Source organism: Malurus melanocephalus, unplaced genomic scaffold (genome assembly GCF_030028575.1).
Source record: "Malurus melanocephalus ecotype Western Australia unplaced genomic scaffold, MMel_1.1 scaffold_226, whole genome shotgun sequence".
Taxonomy (NCBI): Eukaryota; Metazoa; Chordata; class Aves; order Passeriformes; family Maluridae; genus Malurus; species Malurus melanocephalus.
In genome coordinates this window covers 929,940-946,530 of record NW_026623458.1, presented here as the reverse complement: position 1 = coordinate 946,530, position 16,591 = coordinate 929,940, and the positions used below count along the sequence as shown (strand labels likewise).

The 16,591-nt window shown below is 39.5% G+C and overlaps 1 protein-coding gene across 2 annotated transcripts; it reads right to left on the bottom strand.

Annotated features, from left to right (window-relative positions):
- Window positions 1-812: 812 nt before the first annotated feature.
- MKRN1 (makorin ring finger protein 1) lies at window positions 813-14,423 on the bottom strand. 2 transcript variants are annotated; one of them, XM_057374474.1, is made up of 8 exons: window positions 14,271-14,423; window positions 9,630-9,856; window positions 6,920-7,060; window positions 4,920-5,146; window positions 4,220-4,434; window positions 3,405-3,515; window positions 2,833-2,971; window positions 813-2,414 (listed from the first exon to the last, which is right to left on the bottom strand). In XM_057374474.1, the coding sequence occupies exons 1-8, from the start codon at window positions 14,390-14,392 to the stop codon at window positions 2,202-2,204; spliced, it is 1,395 nt and encodes a 464-aa protein (XP_057230457.1). In that variant the 5' UTR covers window positions 14,393-14,423; the 3' UTR covers window positions 813-2,201. The 2 variants fall into 2 exon arrangements, with proteins under 2 accessions (XP_057230457.1, XP_057230458.1); XM_057374475.1 differs by having other exon boundaries at window positions 2,857-2,971.
- Window positions 14,424-16,591: the final 2,168 nt, after the last annotated feature.

The window sequence follows — 16,591 nt, the reverse complement described above, 5'->3', positions numbered from 1 at the left end:
GACCACTCAGGAAAGCAAGCTCATGTGTGTGCTTTGGCTGGTAAGTTCATTACCTTTTTCCATCTTATCAGAAAACAGCTTTCTTACAAACTCACATTTGAATGAAGCTTTCCTATAAGATGTAAAAACTTACGTTCACCCTGTAGGGCAGGAAGGCTTAAATTTTTTTCTGTTTCTCCCTCTTAWCAGTTTAAAGTGTCATTTCCTCAAATTACATTCTTCCCTCTGCTACCTGCCCTTGGGAAAAAACAASCGAGCAAACCAAAGATGGCTTTTTCTGTTCATTTAAAACTTTCCTTAGTCATATCCTTCAGCATCCAAAAATGTTTCTAGTAGTTTACTTCCAACTGTGCAAAATGCTTCTTTCTGAACACACACAGGCTTCAAGAAACAAGTGAAATCTCAGGAAGTGGCGGGAGCAGTGCTTGGACTTCTGTCCAAACAGCATTAAGACATGAAACTATGGACAAGAATATGTCCTGCAAATGACTTTGTTCAGTGCAAAAAAAAAAATGCMATAGTGTAGAACTTACTTCTGAGAAAGCAAGATACGTCTGTCCTTACTAATGGCCCTGGACACTCCTTCAATACATCAGCTCTCTCAACTGTCTRTCTGGAATGTGTCCCTTGCATTACAGACTCCTTCCTGGAAAGGAACAATGCTAGAATTCTGTCTTAAGCATGACACAGTCCTGCAGGAGTTAAGAATAAGTGACATAAATTCCTTTGTATTTACAGAAACACACACAAAAATAATCAAGTTAAAAACCAGAAGCTTTAAATATAAAAGAACAGACTGACTTCTTGTTTAATTTTTTTTTACTTTTTTTATTTGGGAAAAGTGCTTCTTACAAAAGGCAGCTGCAAAACAATACGTTATAGACCTCAGAACAATTTCTCATTCCATTTAAAAGTGAAAGGAGAGGCAGTCTAGGGGAACAAGAGCAGCAGGAGAACAGATCACGGGGCATCCACAAGTCAATAAAAAACAGCAATAATGTAATGCAAGGTTAAAATTCCTGTGCTGGGGCTTTGGTGGCAAAGTAATTTCTCAATGCAAATTACAGCCAGAAACTGCACGACTGCCTTTGTAAGCAGTAACTCACATAAACTGAACAGCTTTACCAGGCAACCTGCCCAACTCAGCTGCAGAGAAGCACGAATACCTCAAAGCAGCTGGGAGGCACAGCGAGTTTCTAGCAAAGCTCACGGCTTAAGTGTTTACATGAAGTTCTAAAACTTACAGAGCGATAAAGCTAAAGGGTCCTCTCTGGTGTTCCTCTGACCCCACCTTGGCTAACCGGATTTCTGCTCCTGGACAACCCTAATCATACACGTGAAAGAGAGCTGGTGCATTAGGGAGTGCCATCTATCAAGTGAAGCGATAGTTGGGATCGTTTCCCAGTCTGGGCTGAGACCACTAGACCAGTTTCATGTCCAATTGGAGACTAGACTTCATGCACCAAGAGGGGATGAAAGATGGTTTTGTTATTTTTAACTTACACAGAGTCTCCCCATCCTTGAGGTCCAACTCTACATTTATCTGTATATACACATAGAGAGTTCTCCTTTCACAAAGACATTTTCCTTTCATGCTAAACACAGTAAAAATCCAGAACGTTCACACCTGGTTCTGGATACACAGTAGTAATAGTAATGTGCAAGTAAACAGAGACCAAAAGTCACAAATGAAGACGTGTACATGAGGGGGCTGGAACGGAGCTGATTCCAGAAAGAATATTTGTATCTGGCCTGAAATCAGAAATATCGGTACATAGACAGAATAAAGGCCATCAGCCAATTAACATCCCCACTGCATGGCCACTGCTCATTTTTGTATCTGGGCTCTTCAAAATGAGTGTGGAATTCCTGTAAACACTTTAACCCTGGAACTGGGTGAACTCTGTTGGGTACACAGATGAAGCAACAAACCTAAGCTAACTGTTTGACAGTTAAATTTATTTTTACAAAAACTAACATTTTAAAGATTTATTTCTTGTTATTTGTTTAAACAGAGGAAAAACAACACTCCTGGGGTGGGAGAGGAGGGGAGGGGAAGAGACAGACCCTGGGTAAAAGTTATTACAACAGCACCTGGAATTGATCGGCCTGCCTAGAAGAAACACAGGCACTGCCACAACACCACAGGTAATAGCTACTGCCTGAAGCCAAGACAACAGTCCACACTCCACTGACAGGTGCTATAGATCCAAATCATAATAATCTTCCAGCTCATCATGAAATAAGTCCCACTCATCCTCGGAATCCGTTAGCTCATCATCACCTCCGGCTGCCAACAGCATAAGCAACATCTCACCAAGCTCAAAGGTCACCACCTCATCCTCATCGGTTTCAAAGGGATCACCGTTCTCTCGCTCCTCGATGAACTCCCAGAAACGATTCCTCCGCTGGGCCTGCAAATGGAACAAAAGGGTTTCCCCAGGTGACCAAGTGGCACAAAGTAGAAGGTTTTCCAGAGGCTGACAATGCCCCTGGTGTACTTTCTGACATGCAAGAAATCACATCTCTCTTTYGGGGAAATACTGACCTCCAGGAGAATTTACCCTTACACACCCCTATTAATGCTACCCAACATTTCTACTGAAGTATGTTGTAGGAATTTTTTTAAAATTTAGTCTTTCCATCTTGGCCTCCAGCATTCACAAACTTTAGAGCACCGCTTCCTTCAAATTCACCATTACAGAGGTCTATCAGAAGTGGAAAAAAGAAGAGTCAATATTTGCCTATACTCTTCTGAAGGCAGAAGACATAACCCACACCTCCCTCCTGTGCTCTCTCTCTACTGAAAGGGCGATTAACAGCAGCACTGACCCGATATCTACTTGAGGTTCCTACTTTGGGTCTTTGTGGCTCCTCTTGGCGGCCATCCGGATATTCATGCTTGTAAAAACAGTTCCCTCCAAATGGACAGCTCCCACGGCCTTCATCAAAATACCTGCATGGCTTGTTGCTGGAAAGGAAAATATTGCAACCCTTACTGACAGCAGACCCCAAACACACTTCAGAATTGCATTTACCTGCAGTCCACAAGGATCTCAGGTATCAGGAGCAGAAGGCATTTAGTGAGTAAAAGACCTACACGCAAGATATGTATTATGCTACGTGTGCACTGATGCATGCAGAGGGACATGGTGGTGTGCAGTGCGTGAGTCTGGATTGCCTTAAATAGTGTTTTGTGGGGAGAAGGGGAAGACTGAGGTGAAAGAACACAAGAATAGCTTTGGGACTGTGTGAATGCATCTGTGGGCAGATAGGCAAAGATGCACTTCACACGTGGTGGTGGAAAGGAGGTGTGAAAAGGGSCTTTACATCAACACCCTTCTCCTCCATGTGTGCCTTTATCTCTGCAGTCTCAGTTTGATAAAAGGCTGCATTGCTCATACCTCATTGCTTCCTTGTATTTCTGAATGAGTTTCTGCTTCTCTTCCTTCTCCTCCACCCAGTACTCACTTGGAATGACAAAGTTAGATGTGATCCGGCATTCTGGGCAGGACCTGGGAAACGAACAGACTGTGCTGCAAAACTCCACATTACAGGGCRCTCTCTCYCCTATATAACAAGTCATGGCATATATCCATATTTAAAGAGGTACTGTACTCATATACTTGCTGTAAACCTTTTCAATCTAGACTCTCTTATACATGAAGATAACCTAAASTCTCTTCTTCAAGAACTCAATGACAATGGCAGCTGGTCAGCTTGTCTCAGAAAAGCTTGAAAAAACACTTCACACAGACTCCTTTTTCTTTAGAATTAAATAAATTTATTTTGGCATTATTCCTCTATTTATTTGATTGGAACTTTGTATTTTCTAGAACAGCCTTAAATGGAGAAATGTTTTGCCAGCTGAGTAATGTTCTAAGGCRGTCATGAATTAAGCAGCACACATTCTGAACCGGTTAATCTATTTCCAGATTCCTGCCTGTGTGTCCAAGACATAAACAGTAACCACTGGACAATATGCTACTAAATAAACAACAGTTACTTACTACCATTGAGTTTTGCAGACTTAATCCGTATTAACCAAATCAGACTGTAAATGTTATCCCTAACAATTATTTCACTCCTAAACTAAAAGTTAGTATGCATTAAATGCAGTCTCTGTGCAGTCTGCATCTGGAAGTCTGTTGCAAGTTGTCACAAGTTACTAAATTCTTCCACAGTAACAAAGCACAATCGAAATGGGAAAGTGCCTCACTTTATAATCTTGCTCTCRAATTGTTTCGCACTCCTCCACTTGCGGATGCACTTGAGACAGTAAGTGTGGCTGCAGTTGGAGAGGATCCCAAAGCGGCGCTCGCTAGGATTGGCTTTCTCATASACCACCTCCATGCAGATCCCGCACACCATGTCTTTACTACGCTGGACAGCAAAGGAAAGCTCCATGTCCTTCTCATGAGCTTCAATGCAAGACTGAAAAGGAGACACAAAGAAAACTACTACAGAGACCACTGGTCACCTGGTGAGGGCTAAGCAGGTTTTTAAAGTCAGTTTGCTGTTTTGCATAATGAATGGAGTGTGGTTAAGATGAAAAAAAATCTTTATCCTCAAAAAAAATCTGCTCAAGTAATGGGGAACAATCAATTCAGAGCKCAAATTCTTTCCTTCAGACACTGCTTTTAAAACATGAAAAGGCAATCTACAAGACCATCCACTTTTACTAGGCAAAGAACAAAGCTTTAGTATCTTTAAGCAGACTGCTCTCCCAACACAGATAAGGAAACCCAGCTGCTTTTGAGTATGGCCCTGGCAGGAAACAGTTTAGTTTACAACCGGAATTTCATTCACCGCCTGACCTGCACACACCTTCAAATGAAAGGGAATTAGTAACAAGTGATTGAGGGGAGCTAGGAAGCAATAACTCACAGCTGTTAAACACCAGACAGTTGTTTGCTTACCTTTATGTGCTGAGATCTCTGTGCAGCATCAATAGGATGCAAGACCTGCAGGCCACACATATCACACACGTCCCCATGGATATACACGCAGTTTTCTCCATAACGACATTCTCCTAATGCAGCGTAGGGGCACAGCTCCTTCTTCATCTCCACATCTGCTTGCTGCTTCTCATATTCTTCTTCAATCACCATTTCCTGCAAGGGTGCTTCAGCACAGAAAGGAGCAGCTGCAAACAGAATTAAGAACAGTAAGAGGCACATTCTGACTTTGGGCACCACAAGCTACGAACACTCAGGTCACCMAAACAAAATAATAATAAAAAAAACCTAGGTTCATTTCAGTCCAAGTTTCACACACCCCCAACCTGAATTAAATTATTTTCCCCACTCAAGAAATTTYAACACCAATTTCTTCATCTTTCAACCCAGAGAAGACTAAAGCTATCAAGGTTTCAATGGTCAGGGCAGATCCATTTACAGGCTAAGTCCTCACTAGAAAAATCTCACTAGTCCTCAGCAGAGTAAGTACACTGTTGCACAGATTCTGGTTCAGCAACATTAAATAAGGTTACAAATCTCTCACTGCTTTTAGAATCAATTTCACTTCAGTTAGATTTTCCACATCAGGTAAAGATAGCGGGGTTTTTTTTTCCAGAAATTACACAACTGAAGCAATAAAGGTGTATCTAGCATAACAAAATGCACCACAGTTCCTTATGTACAGGTTAATTAGCACACTGTTGTTTAGCTTGAAAAAAAATGTCATTTCTTTACTCTCATGCATCTCTAGTATTGACAGAAAAGTGGTGTCCACACCTCTCAAACTAACTCCATTCTACGTATTTGCCAAAATGCCTGTTCTAAACAAGTATCTGGTCAATTAGCTAGACATGAACAAAAGAAACTGAAATACAGGCTATTTTCAGAGCATTCTAAGCTAGCCATCAGTTTTGCAAAATCCTAAGTCAATTCCCTTACCTAATTCTAAAGTGAACTGAAATCCAGATCATTTCTCTTCCCCATTTAGACAGCTACTGCTGAACACTTCTCCCTGTACCTCAAACACACGCTTGCCTGCCTCACCACAAGTCAAACAGCCTTTTGAGATTGTTACAGAAGTAGAATGATTACTGAATTAGAAGACAAAAACAGTCAGCGTGAAACTGAAGATGTAATAAACAAAAAACATTACTATGCTTGGATGAGAAAAACACCTGGAAGAACAGCACTGGAGTTCATTTACAATAACCAGAAGCTGTTACAAGAGTAACCAGTCATCTATGTTATAAGAAAGGATAATTTCTAGAATTAGTTCAAGCACTAGATTTGGAGGAGCCAGCAAAAACTACCAAAGGCATATTTGGATCAGTGAAAATGAAGGACAGACTCCTCCTCAAAATGAATCAGAAGCTACACATTTGCAGTTTTCATCCCCATGGAGCAAAGACATAACAATAGGCATACATCAGTCTGTTAGTTTTAGGAGAAAGAAGAAGAAAACGCACACCCCTGAGACCTCAATTTTGAGGAATAAGCAAATATTGAAKATTAGTGTAGAAAAATATTAGCTCTCAAAATAAGATCAAATCTKCTCCTTGAACCATCTTTGACTGCAGTGGTCACTCATGCTGATCTTGGAGCACTTTGTTAGAAACATACTTTTCAAAGCAAGTAACCGAGTAACAGGTCACCTGACAACCTGCTTATTTTTCAGTCAGAGATTCCCAAACAAAATATGTTCATTACCTCTTCTTCCCAAATAATTCTAGCAAACTAGCACCRAGTAACAAGAATTCATACACTAGGCCCTCCATACTCTTCTGAGTAGCTCAGCATAACATGAAAATATGYACTTACTTACTGAAATCCCACTTGCCCTCCCCTTTGAAATCCATGGTCTTCTCTTCGAAAACAAGTAACAAAAATCACAACTACCATTCAGTTTCTATTTCCTCAGCTGTTGCATTTGCTCTAGTTACCATTGTCACAGATTYTTTTACCTAGTTGAGGGCCATGAAGATGGTCAGAGGGATGGAACACCTCCCCTATGAGAAAAGGCTCAGAGAGTTGGGGCTGKTCGGCCTGGAGAAGAGAAGGCTCCGGGGTGACCTTACTGCAGCCTTCCAGGACCTGAAGGGGGCCTAAAAAAAGATGAAGAGGGACTTTGTAAAAAGGCATATAGTAATAAAACAAGGGGTAATGGTTTCAAAATGAAATTCAACATGAAAGAGGGTGGGTTTAGACTGGATATTCAGAAGAAACTCTTCAATGTGAGGCTTGAACAGCATGCATGTCTTCTCTATCTACTGCACTGTAGAYAGAGATCTACTGCTATCAGCTCCAGTTTTACTTCCTCTTTGAAAGCACAACAGAAAAATTCAGAAGACTACACTGTCTCAGCAGTTAAAAACTCAACATCCCTCAGAGTAACATCTCTCTATGATTCTGCTGTTTTCCAAACCTCTGCTCACCAGTAGGTGGACTCAAGCCCCACCTTCTCACTGCCCATTTTACAGTCAACAGGGTTAAATTCATGCTAGTGGAAAAACTGGTTTGTTAACTTCGATGCACACACCACCTGCTTGCCCTTTAGGACATACTTTATAGCATCAAACATAATAATCTTTCAGTAAGAAGAAGAAGTCATCCAATTCAGTGTTTCTTGTATTTTTGCCTTCCTACTCTTCCTCAATTACTGCAGAACATTGAGCAGCAGTAGCTGCAGAACAAGTATGGAAATGTACATCTGTACAACCGACAAGTAAATTTCTGAAGAATCATCACTATTTTCTATGCTAGGTCCTGAAGTCATCTTCAAGACACCAGTTTTAGTCCCAAATCAGAGAATCATGGTAAAAGCTGAGCATTATAGACCAAGCTACGAATGGTTGAACTGCCAACCTTGAATCTTCATAATTTGTAAGACAATTTTAAATACACAGGCTTCTAGGAAACCTTGAGAAATAGGTTTCATTTTGAAGTTTMCAAGCATCTGTACAATTCTCCAGTGATTTGACAAGAATAATCTGCTTTAAGGCATACACTATAGAACACATTGCACACATTTTCTTTTCTGTAGCTTAATAAAGACAATTGCTTCAGAAAAGTTTTCTAAAGTCACCAGGGGAATTACCATCATGTAGCACTGTTCAAAACAAAAACAGATGAGTATGTTTGTACACTAAAATACATTAAGTCTCAAAGGCTATAAAACAGAAAATTTGCAACAAGATTCACAGGAGAGAATGTTATTTAACTTAATCTGGCACAACTTTGCATGAAAAATAAACGTAACACCTAGAAAAAGAAACTGCTTCAGTAAAACTAAGTTAGCAGTATAATGACTTAGACCTCAGGAAGAAGCAGCAGCTCTTCTATAAGGACTGAGTGTTTAAAAGATCTTTGGCTGTTCAAACTAGCAATGAATTGATTCCAGTGGAGGCCAGCCAGCCATTAATGGGGCTGAAGCCCAGGAAAAGAGACTGATTCTTCTCAGATGTGCACATGACAAAAGRCAGAAGGCAAGCTGAGGCAGGGAAAAATCCAATTACATACTAGGAAAGAGGCTTTCTTTGTTAAAAAYGTCAAACACTGCAAAGGATACTCAGAGGTTATGGCCCTTTGAACATCTCTGAGGATACTCAACTAAACAAAGCCCCTGGCAACCCTGAAGCAGGAAATGAACTAGATGAAATCCACAGGTTCCTTCCAATCKAAGCTATTACACTCTGATTAAAATATTGTAAAAATTCTTTGTCTCAACAAGCACAGAAGCTGTATCTTTTGTGACAGTAAGGTGACACAGTAACGTGTCAAGTTTTCATTCCTTTGGGATATACTCGAGTCACAGATCTATTACACAATTCCATAATCAAACTTCTCAACAAAATTAGCAAACTGTTGGTGTCACTTGACCATTCCTCTTCCCCCTCAAGTTGCATGGCAGCAGGCTCCAAGCAGCACCCTGTAACACTGAGAAGGTCTTTTCAAATCTGAAAATCTGAGCAGTGCTGTGGAAACAAAGTAGTATAATCTGAGCACTCTGTGACTTGTTCAAACTCTTCTGGATTAAAGGTGTCCATTTTGAATTCAATTATTTAAGTACTCACGGCCTTCTCATCCCTTACACAGWCAAATTCAGCCTACTTGTCACTTAAATTTAAGACTTTGCTATCTTTCTGCAGGGAAAATAGATGACAAATATGCCACTCAAATAGTCTGGTCCCATACGATGAGATTCTTCAATCTCATTCTCACCATGAGCTGTCACAGTATTAGAAAGTTGAGTTCCAGAAAGGTAACCAGAATAAGTTTCAGCCTCTGGCCACGGGAGTCACAAAAGTAAGCATTAGGCTTCAATTTCTTCTACAGGAATCCGTACCTCCACTGAAAAACCTTTAAAACACTGCAAAACCACCCCAAACCAAAACAACAAACTCGAAACACAAATGCAGCAGATTATCTCTCCAGAGCTGCAATGTTAACTGCATCACCAGTAATCCTTCAAAGGAAATTCTCAAGTAATTCAGAAAGATAGCAAGAGAAAGCCAGTCATGCAGAGACWGTCTTGAAATATACCTACTCATTTTGGAAAGCCCAAGCTCATTTGAGCTAATTAATAAATATGAATAGCTGTACTCAAAAGCATTGAAATAAATGCATGACATAGAAATTGTTGAGCCATGATGGAAATTCCCATGATCAACTTACCACGTCCACAGTAGGGCTGCCCAGGGACAAACTCCACTGCATTCACCCAGTCTTCAGCCCCCACTCCTGCCACTGCCAGATCTGTATTTTCATCCTCTATCTCAGCAATAAATTCTTCAACTGTTTCAGGGAGCGATGCAAAGTCTGAGGACACTGATGGATAGATTTCCGCCTCTGGATTCACATCAGCCACTTCCTCCTGTATTAGTGGCTTGGTATGTTCATACCTGAAAAATTAAAACACACCATTGTCAACTTTAGTAAAAAAATACTTCCATGAGGCAGCCCCATGTATTGAAAATAAATGAATGAAGATGTGAATATGCTATTTGGAAGGAGGACCTAGAAATGGCTTGGAAGAGAAAGTCACTGATGATACTTTATAAAGACATGGTTCTACTTGGGCAGACTGTCAGCATTGCTCAAAGAAACACAAGAAGAAAAAGGAGCACAATCCTTAGCTTCCACAGCACAAACTTCAATTATGTCCAAAACTGTTCAGATACCTATTACACAAGTGTAGTATTACTAAAGGAGAAAAAATAGTTTATTCAGCTTTACAATAGAAGGCTAAGGACAGACATTTCTGCCTCAAACTACTTACATGAAGCCACAGGAAAGATGCAGCCAGAGTCTCCTAAGAGGTGCAGTGATAGGATGACAGTCAGCAGACACCAGACCAAAATGGGAAGTTACTATTATAGATATTAGGAAAGAAATTTGCTGTAAGAGTAGTTAAACACTAGAATGGGTGCAGAGTCTATCTTTGCAGATATTCAAAACTTGACTGGACAATGCCTTGGGTAACCTGGCCTCACCTGGCACACAATCAGAGATCCCCACAAAACAACTGATCCTTTTCCTGTGTCTAAGCATCTTGACTCATGCAGATTTTACACTGAATTTGAGTATTTATTTMTAATGCCTCTTTCAGCTCACTGTGGAAAATGATAATCAGAACACTTCAAGCCCTACCACCCACATAAACAGGAAGGTACCATATCCTTCAAAAATCTGTCTTCCACCAACTAGCAGACTACATGGAGAAAGTAAATTACAAACATACCATTTAGTTTTAGATATTTGCTGACTAATTTCAAGGACWAAAGGRGGGAATTTGCTGAGATCATACAGAAGTTTTAAGTGAGTGATTCATTTACCTTGTGTCAGATTAAAAACAACAGTGTCACATTTCTTGCACATTAAAGAGGTGCTCAAAACCAAATGTCAGCTTGGAAATCCTAACCCTATGCAGAAGAAACTTAAAAAGTCAAGCCTTCAGATGTCTGTATCTGTGGCCTGTGAAGTGCATGCACCATATGAAGCGCCCAAGGCAACCCACCGGGGTGCAGGAAGAAAATACTAAGAACTTGGTGGGTTTTTTCCCATGCAACTAAGATTATTATTAAGGTAAATGTTGATGGCAGTGTTCTCACAGTCCATACCCATCAAAGGGTCCATATGTGGTAGGTGTGAGGGGTCCCAGAAGGATGAGGTGTTCCATCACCCAGTGAGTTGACAGTGACACCCCCTYATTTGCTCACTTTCAGCCTATTGTGACACACTGCAGTTTGCTGGTGCCCACTTAATGAATCAACASATTATCTGATCTTGTTTCATTTAAACTAATCCTGACAAAGCAAACAAGTGGCTTGAAAAKATGCCTGCAACTGTGGGCTGATGACAACACTGATAATGTGAGCAAAAGGCAACACGAAAATGTCAGAGCTAACACTCCTACTCCTACTATGAGCTCCTCATCAGCCACACTACGAAGTAAAACAATGCCAGCCTAATCAGCTCCTGAACTCGGGGGAGGGGAACCACAGAATAAATCAAGATTACCAAGAAGGCAATCTGAAATATGGATTTACATCCACTATTATTAATGAAGAACCGTGCCCTCGGTGYATACTGTACCTTGAGATATTAACTACTGATAGTATGAAGCCATCTCAATTAGCAAGACATGAAAATAAAACATCCCAATGACAAAGACAAGCTTTCACAATTTTTCCTTTCCAAGATGTTTCAGGTCATGCGACACTCAATCCAGGACTTAGCACAACTCCACAACAAGGGTTTAGAAGCCTCTTTTGAGCCTTGTTACTAACAGTGAAAGGCAAAAAGCCATATGCCASTGGACCACTTTTTCTTCCTGCTGTGGTAAAAATTACTGAAACAACYAATGGAAAACAATATGGTGACAAAGTAAAACACATTCCTTTGTCAGCAAATACTGTTGGGAAACACATAAAAAACACTGCTAGAGATTTGAAGAAACAAGTAGTAAAACCAATTTTGCAGTGTGGGAAGTCTGCTGTATGGCAGAAGGAAAAGTACAGATGTTTTATGACACTTGCTAGAGTCTGTTTCAATAATGAAATACACAAAGAACCACTTCTTGTGAGACACCAAGAAAAGATGTACCAGAAGAGAAACGTTTTYAACGAATYACATCTCTATTAAGGACAAAAAGATTCACTCRAGGAGATATATTCTCTAATAAAAACAATGCTTTATGGGAAAACTGTGCAAGTAAAACCACTGAAGTAGCAGCTGCTCTGACCACAATGAGAGATTCCAAGGKAWGGTTACAGGGACAGCACCACACCAGAAATTCATCACTGCATCATTCACAGGCAAGATACTGCAGCAAAGATGGATCCACAAGCACCCAAATACGTCATCAATATAGACCTTCAAATAGCCACAAGTTTACCAGAGTTATAAGATTGAGAGCCACCATGAAAGTCTTCCATATCACAGATGCKTGCTGCTTATCTCACGGTAAAGCACTTAGAAAATGTTAAGGATAAATGATGCATGTTTATTTCAAAAAGACAGGTGGTCCAAATTTGTTTACCTTTTCTTTGATGGCAAACAGTATGCTGCTGAGCAGATATAAAACAAAAAAAAAAAAAAAAAAAAAAAAAAAAAAAAAAAAAAAAAAAAACAAAAAAAAAAAACAAAACAAACCCAAACCAACCAAACCCAACCACACTCAAACTGTCCCTCCAAGATAAAGTCATTCTAAGAACAGATAACTGCTTTTGAAAGAAATTTGTGGTATGGAGACAACATTTTGAAAATTAAGTATTTCCACCATTATGTGATTTTATGGCCAAAAACTACCCAAGTGTGTCAACTACAAAAAMCCTCTCATACCCTGTACATTTAAAAAGCTTGGAAAGCGATTTCTCTAACATGTTTAAAAATATTCCAAATTCAGAATTCCAGTGTATTTTGGACCCATTTGCTAAAAATATAAAAATGCAACACCTTCCAGTTAATCTGCACTAACAGCTGATTGACATAATGAATTTCTGGAAGGCAGAAATTTAGTAGCTAAATTTATCACACATTAGCACATGCAGCCTACAATACATTTCCTTTTGGATCTGCACATCTTTGGGAAAGGTCTTTTTCAGCTATGACCAATATTAAAAATAAGGAGTGAAATAAAATGAACTTAGAACGAGACCTTCAAATAACCGTGTAACAAAATGTTATGCTGAGATTTCAAAAAACAAGGAAGCCCACTGAATCAACATTATTGTCAGTAAAAAAATATTGTTACTAATAAAGCTTCTAGTGACAGTAAAAATAGTTCTAGACTGATTATAAAACATTTATTAGATATTTTTTGTTTCATAATTAATACACACTTTTTAAAATTCTGATTATGTTTTATAATGCAATAACATTAATACAGTAATACATATATATATACATTATAAGTAAATATGTATGTTGGTGGGAGCTCAAGAATGTTGAACCGATGGAGTGTACAATCCAAAGTTTGAAGAAGACTACTGATCAATATAATCAAGAAAGCAAAACTAGCAGATAGAAGACTACAGAGAGGTTTTGTTACCTTTCTTGTATATAGTAATCCTTTATTAAACTGGAAAGCAARGCWAATGGTGAGCTACCATAGAAAATCRTAACACAAATGTWTAATCATTAATTAGAGCTGCAATAAGACAGAATATTAAAACTTCTGATAAATTTCAATGAAATGAATGTATGATGATACAAACACTCCTAAACCTTTGTAAAGCTTTGCTCCTCTAGGAAAGTATTTGTTTTCTTCCTTCACAATTTTTTTTATTATAATTTCAGGGGTAATGACTAATTCATACTACGTTTTCATAAAGTAAGGGTGTTTTGTACAGGCAACATTTTAGAACTTCAATTACAAACTCCAGTTACTTTTCTCAAATGGTAGTTCCAGTGTCAGAGTACCAATTCTTCAAGAGACAATACCAGGAAAAAAAAATTCTTACCTGTTCAGGCTTTATGATCACTTAATTAGTGTAGCACAGTTTCATACATTCAGCTAGTCTGAATGTAGTCTCAGATTTCAATTAATATAGTCATGTTATTAATTTTAAAAAAAGAAAAGTCCAAGCCCTAACAACTACTATTTTTATGAAAATCAATTATCACTTTGCCTTCGCTCAWTTATTTGCAGAGCAAACACCAGTATTTAGCAATGGTTTGTGAAAACCTATTTTCATAGATTTCTGAAACTGCAACAAAAAAGGAAAACACTAAGATTTACTGTCTTGCCCTGAGCTCTCTATTCAGCTTCACAGTGAAATAAGTCCTGCAGGATGGCCAGGGGCAGTTCTTTACCTGCAATGATCTCCATAAGCACAGCATCCTCGCTGGTAATACCTGCACACCATGGTGGATTGACTGGTGGACAGGTCATGGGAGTAGCGGCAGTTGTCTCCTTCCTTGCAGACTCCATGCATGAAATATCTGCAAGAGAAGATAATGGTGAGTGAAGGAGAAGCATTGAAGTTGGAAACGAAGTGTTTGGACGATCTTGTTATTCTATAAATCAAGGCATGCTGAGTTAAGAACAGCACTAAAGACTCATGGGACTTTAACCATATATAACCAATATAACCATAAAAGAATATTTGAGGAGAGATGAAGCCTCAGTTATTCCAGTGAACTGGGCTGCATATTTAGGGACAAAAGCCTGTAAAGCAATTTATCCTGGGCTATGACACTAAGAGGAAAGAGTCTTGGACCAAGTAGATGGATGCTAAGTTACTGTAGCCCCTGTGCTCTGACACAAAAAAACCTTACAGAAACCCAGCAGTGAATACAAGAATCAAACCCACACACACCCTAAACAACCAAGGTTTTAAATCTGTTCTGGATTCATAAATAATTCAGTCAAAAGTGATTTCCCCTCCAAGAATGCAAAACATGTTTGTGATGGATAATTACATCTGACAAAACACACACATTAGTTCTGCGATARGAGCCAAATAAATTTAAGTCAAAGCACCCTGCTTCAATACTGTGCTGCTTGTCTTGAAAAACTTGGACAGTTTCAAAGCTTCTGAGGACAGTTTGATCAATTTTAGCATGTCAAGTATTGTAAGTTTAATTTAGCATCTTCAATTCAGCTATTCAAGAAAACTGAAGAGTGGTTTTCAATTTTATTTTTAACCTAGAACAAGCTTCTTGAAATTCAATGCACCATAACTGTTAAGATTCAGTACGTTCACATCAAAACTACAAATGAAAATARAAGTTCAAGTACACCTTTCCCAATCCACACAGAAGTATTAGCCAAGAAAAAAACAAGGAAAAAATCCCATGTAAAAACTGAATCCAAAAATGTTTACCAACATTTCAGTTTAGAAAGAAGCCGCACTGCCCTCAAATACCTAGTTGCAAACTCTCAACTCATTGGGAATATGAAAACCTAGTACACAAGAAAATTAGTGAGGCTTTAGGTCTCATACAAAACAACACTTGAGGGAAGACTGAGAGGCAAATCATACCTATCTAAACTCATGCTGCTGCAGAACAGGGCAGTCCTGCCCTCCTCCTGTAGCACACTTCCACCACCTTGCTGCCCAGCCAGCAGAACCAGGCTGTCCAAGCAGCTGAGTGCAGCCTCACAGACAGCACAAGAGACACAGGGATCATCTTTCAGCAGCCACAACTAAGATTAAGACAACTCTTCACAGAATAGTGCATTCAAGTTGACATTCCCAGCCAGGAAAGGTGATGATAACTGCATGCAATTCTACACAGCTGTTTAGTCTACTATATTTTTAAGAAGTCAGATAAAGCCAATGAACAATGCACCAAATGACATAAGCCAAGTTACATCTCCAACCCACTTCTAGAAAAATATTAAAAGCTGAGGTTGAGTTTTCGGAGAGCTGATAACCTCCATGTGCAATACCAATAGTGAGTTCAACATACTAAGCATAAAAAAACCCTAAACTGGTTTTACAGACCACAATCTGACACTTGCCATCAGACTGCAATTCACACTCAAAACACTCAAATTCACACCCCAAWTCCCCTGTCTGTACCCTGTAGATATGTATTAACCAGGTAAGAAATGAGATCCTACATAAAAAACAAGCAGTACAATACCCAGGTGAGGCTCTGCAGGGTCAGGTGGCAGCACAAACAGCTATGCCAGCATACACCAGGAATAGCATGTTGCAAAAACAGAACACAACCCATCCCTGCCATGCAGCCAACATACTCCACCATGAACAAAAAAACTCCAAAAACCCCCCAAAATCACAGCCACAATCTGCCCCCCAACAACATAACCCACCTACAAGCAGACCCATCTCAAAAGCAAAAAAACCACCAAAACCAAACCAACTTAATCTACACACACAAACAAACCCCCAAAACAAAACCAAAACAAACCTAACCACCCATGAAGCCATGGAACCAGAMTATGACTGGAATTTCTGGCTTGACTGCTTTTAAGAAATGGGAGTCACACCAATAAGGTCAAGAAAAGAATTCAAGTTGTTGTATGTTTGTTCTTTAACAGGTGTTATCTCCCCCTTTGCTCATTTCCACACAGCATCGCTTTCCCCATGCGCTGGGGCAGCAACTCTATAGCCACCCACTGACACAGAGCAGGAAATGGCTGCAATGGAACCTGAMATTCCTTT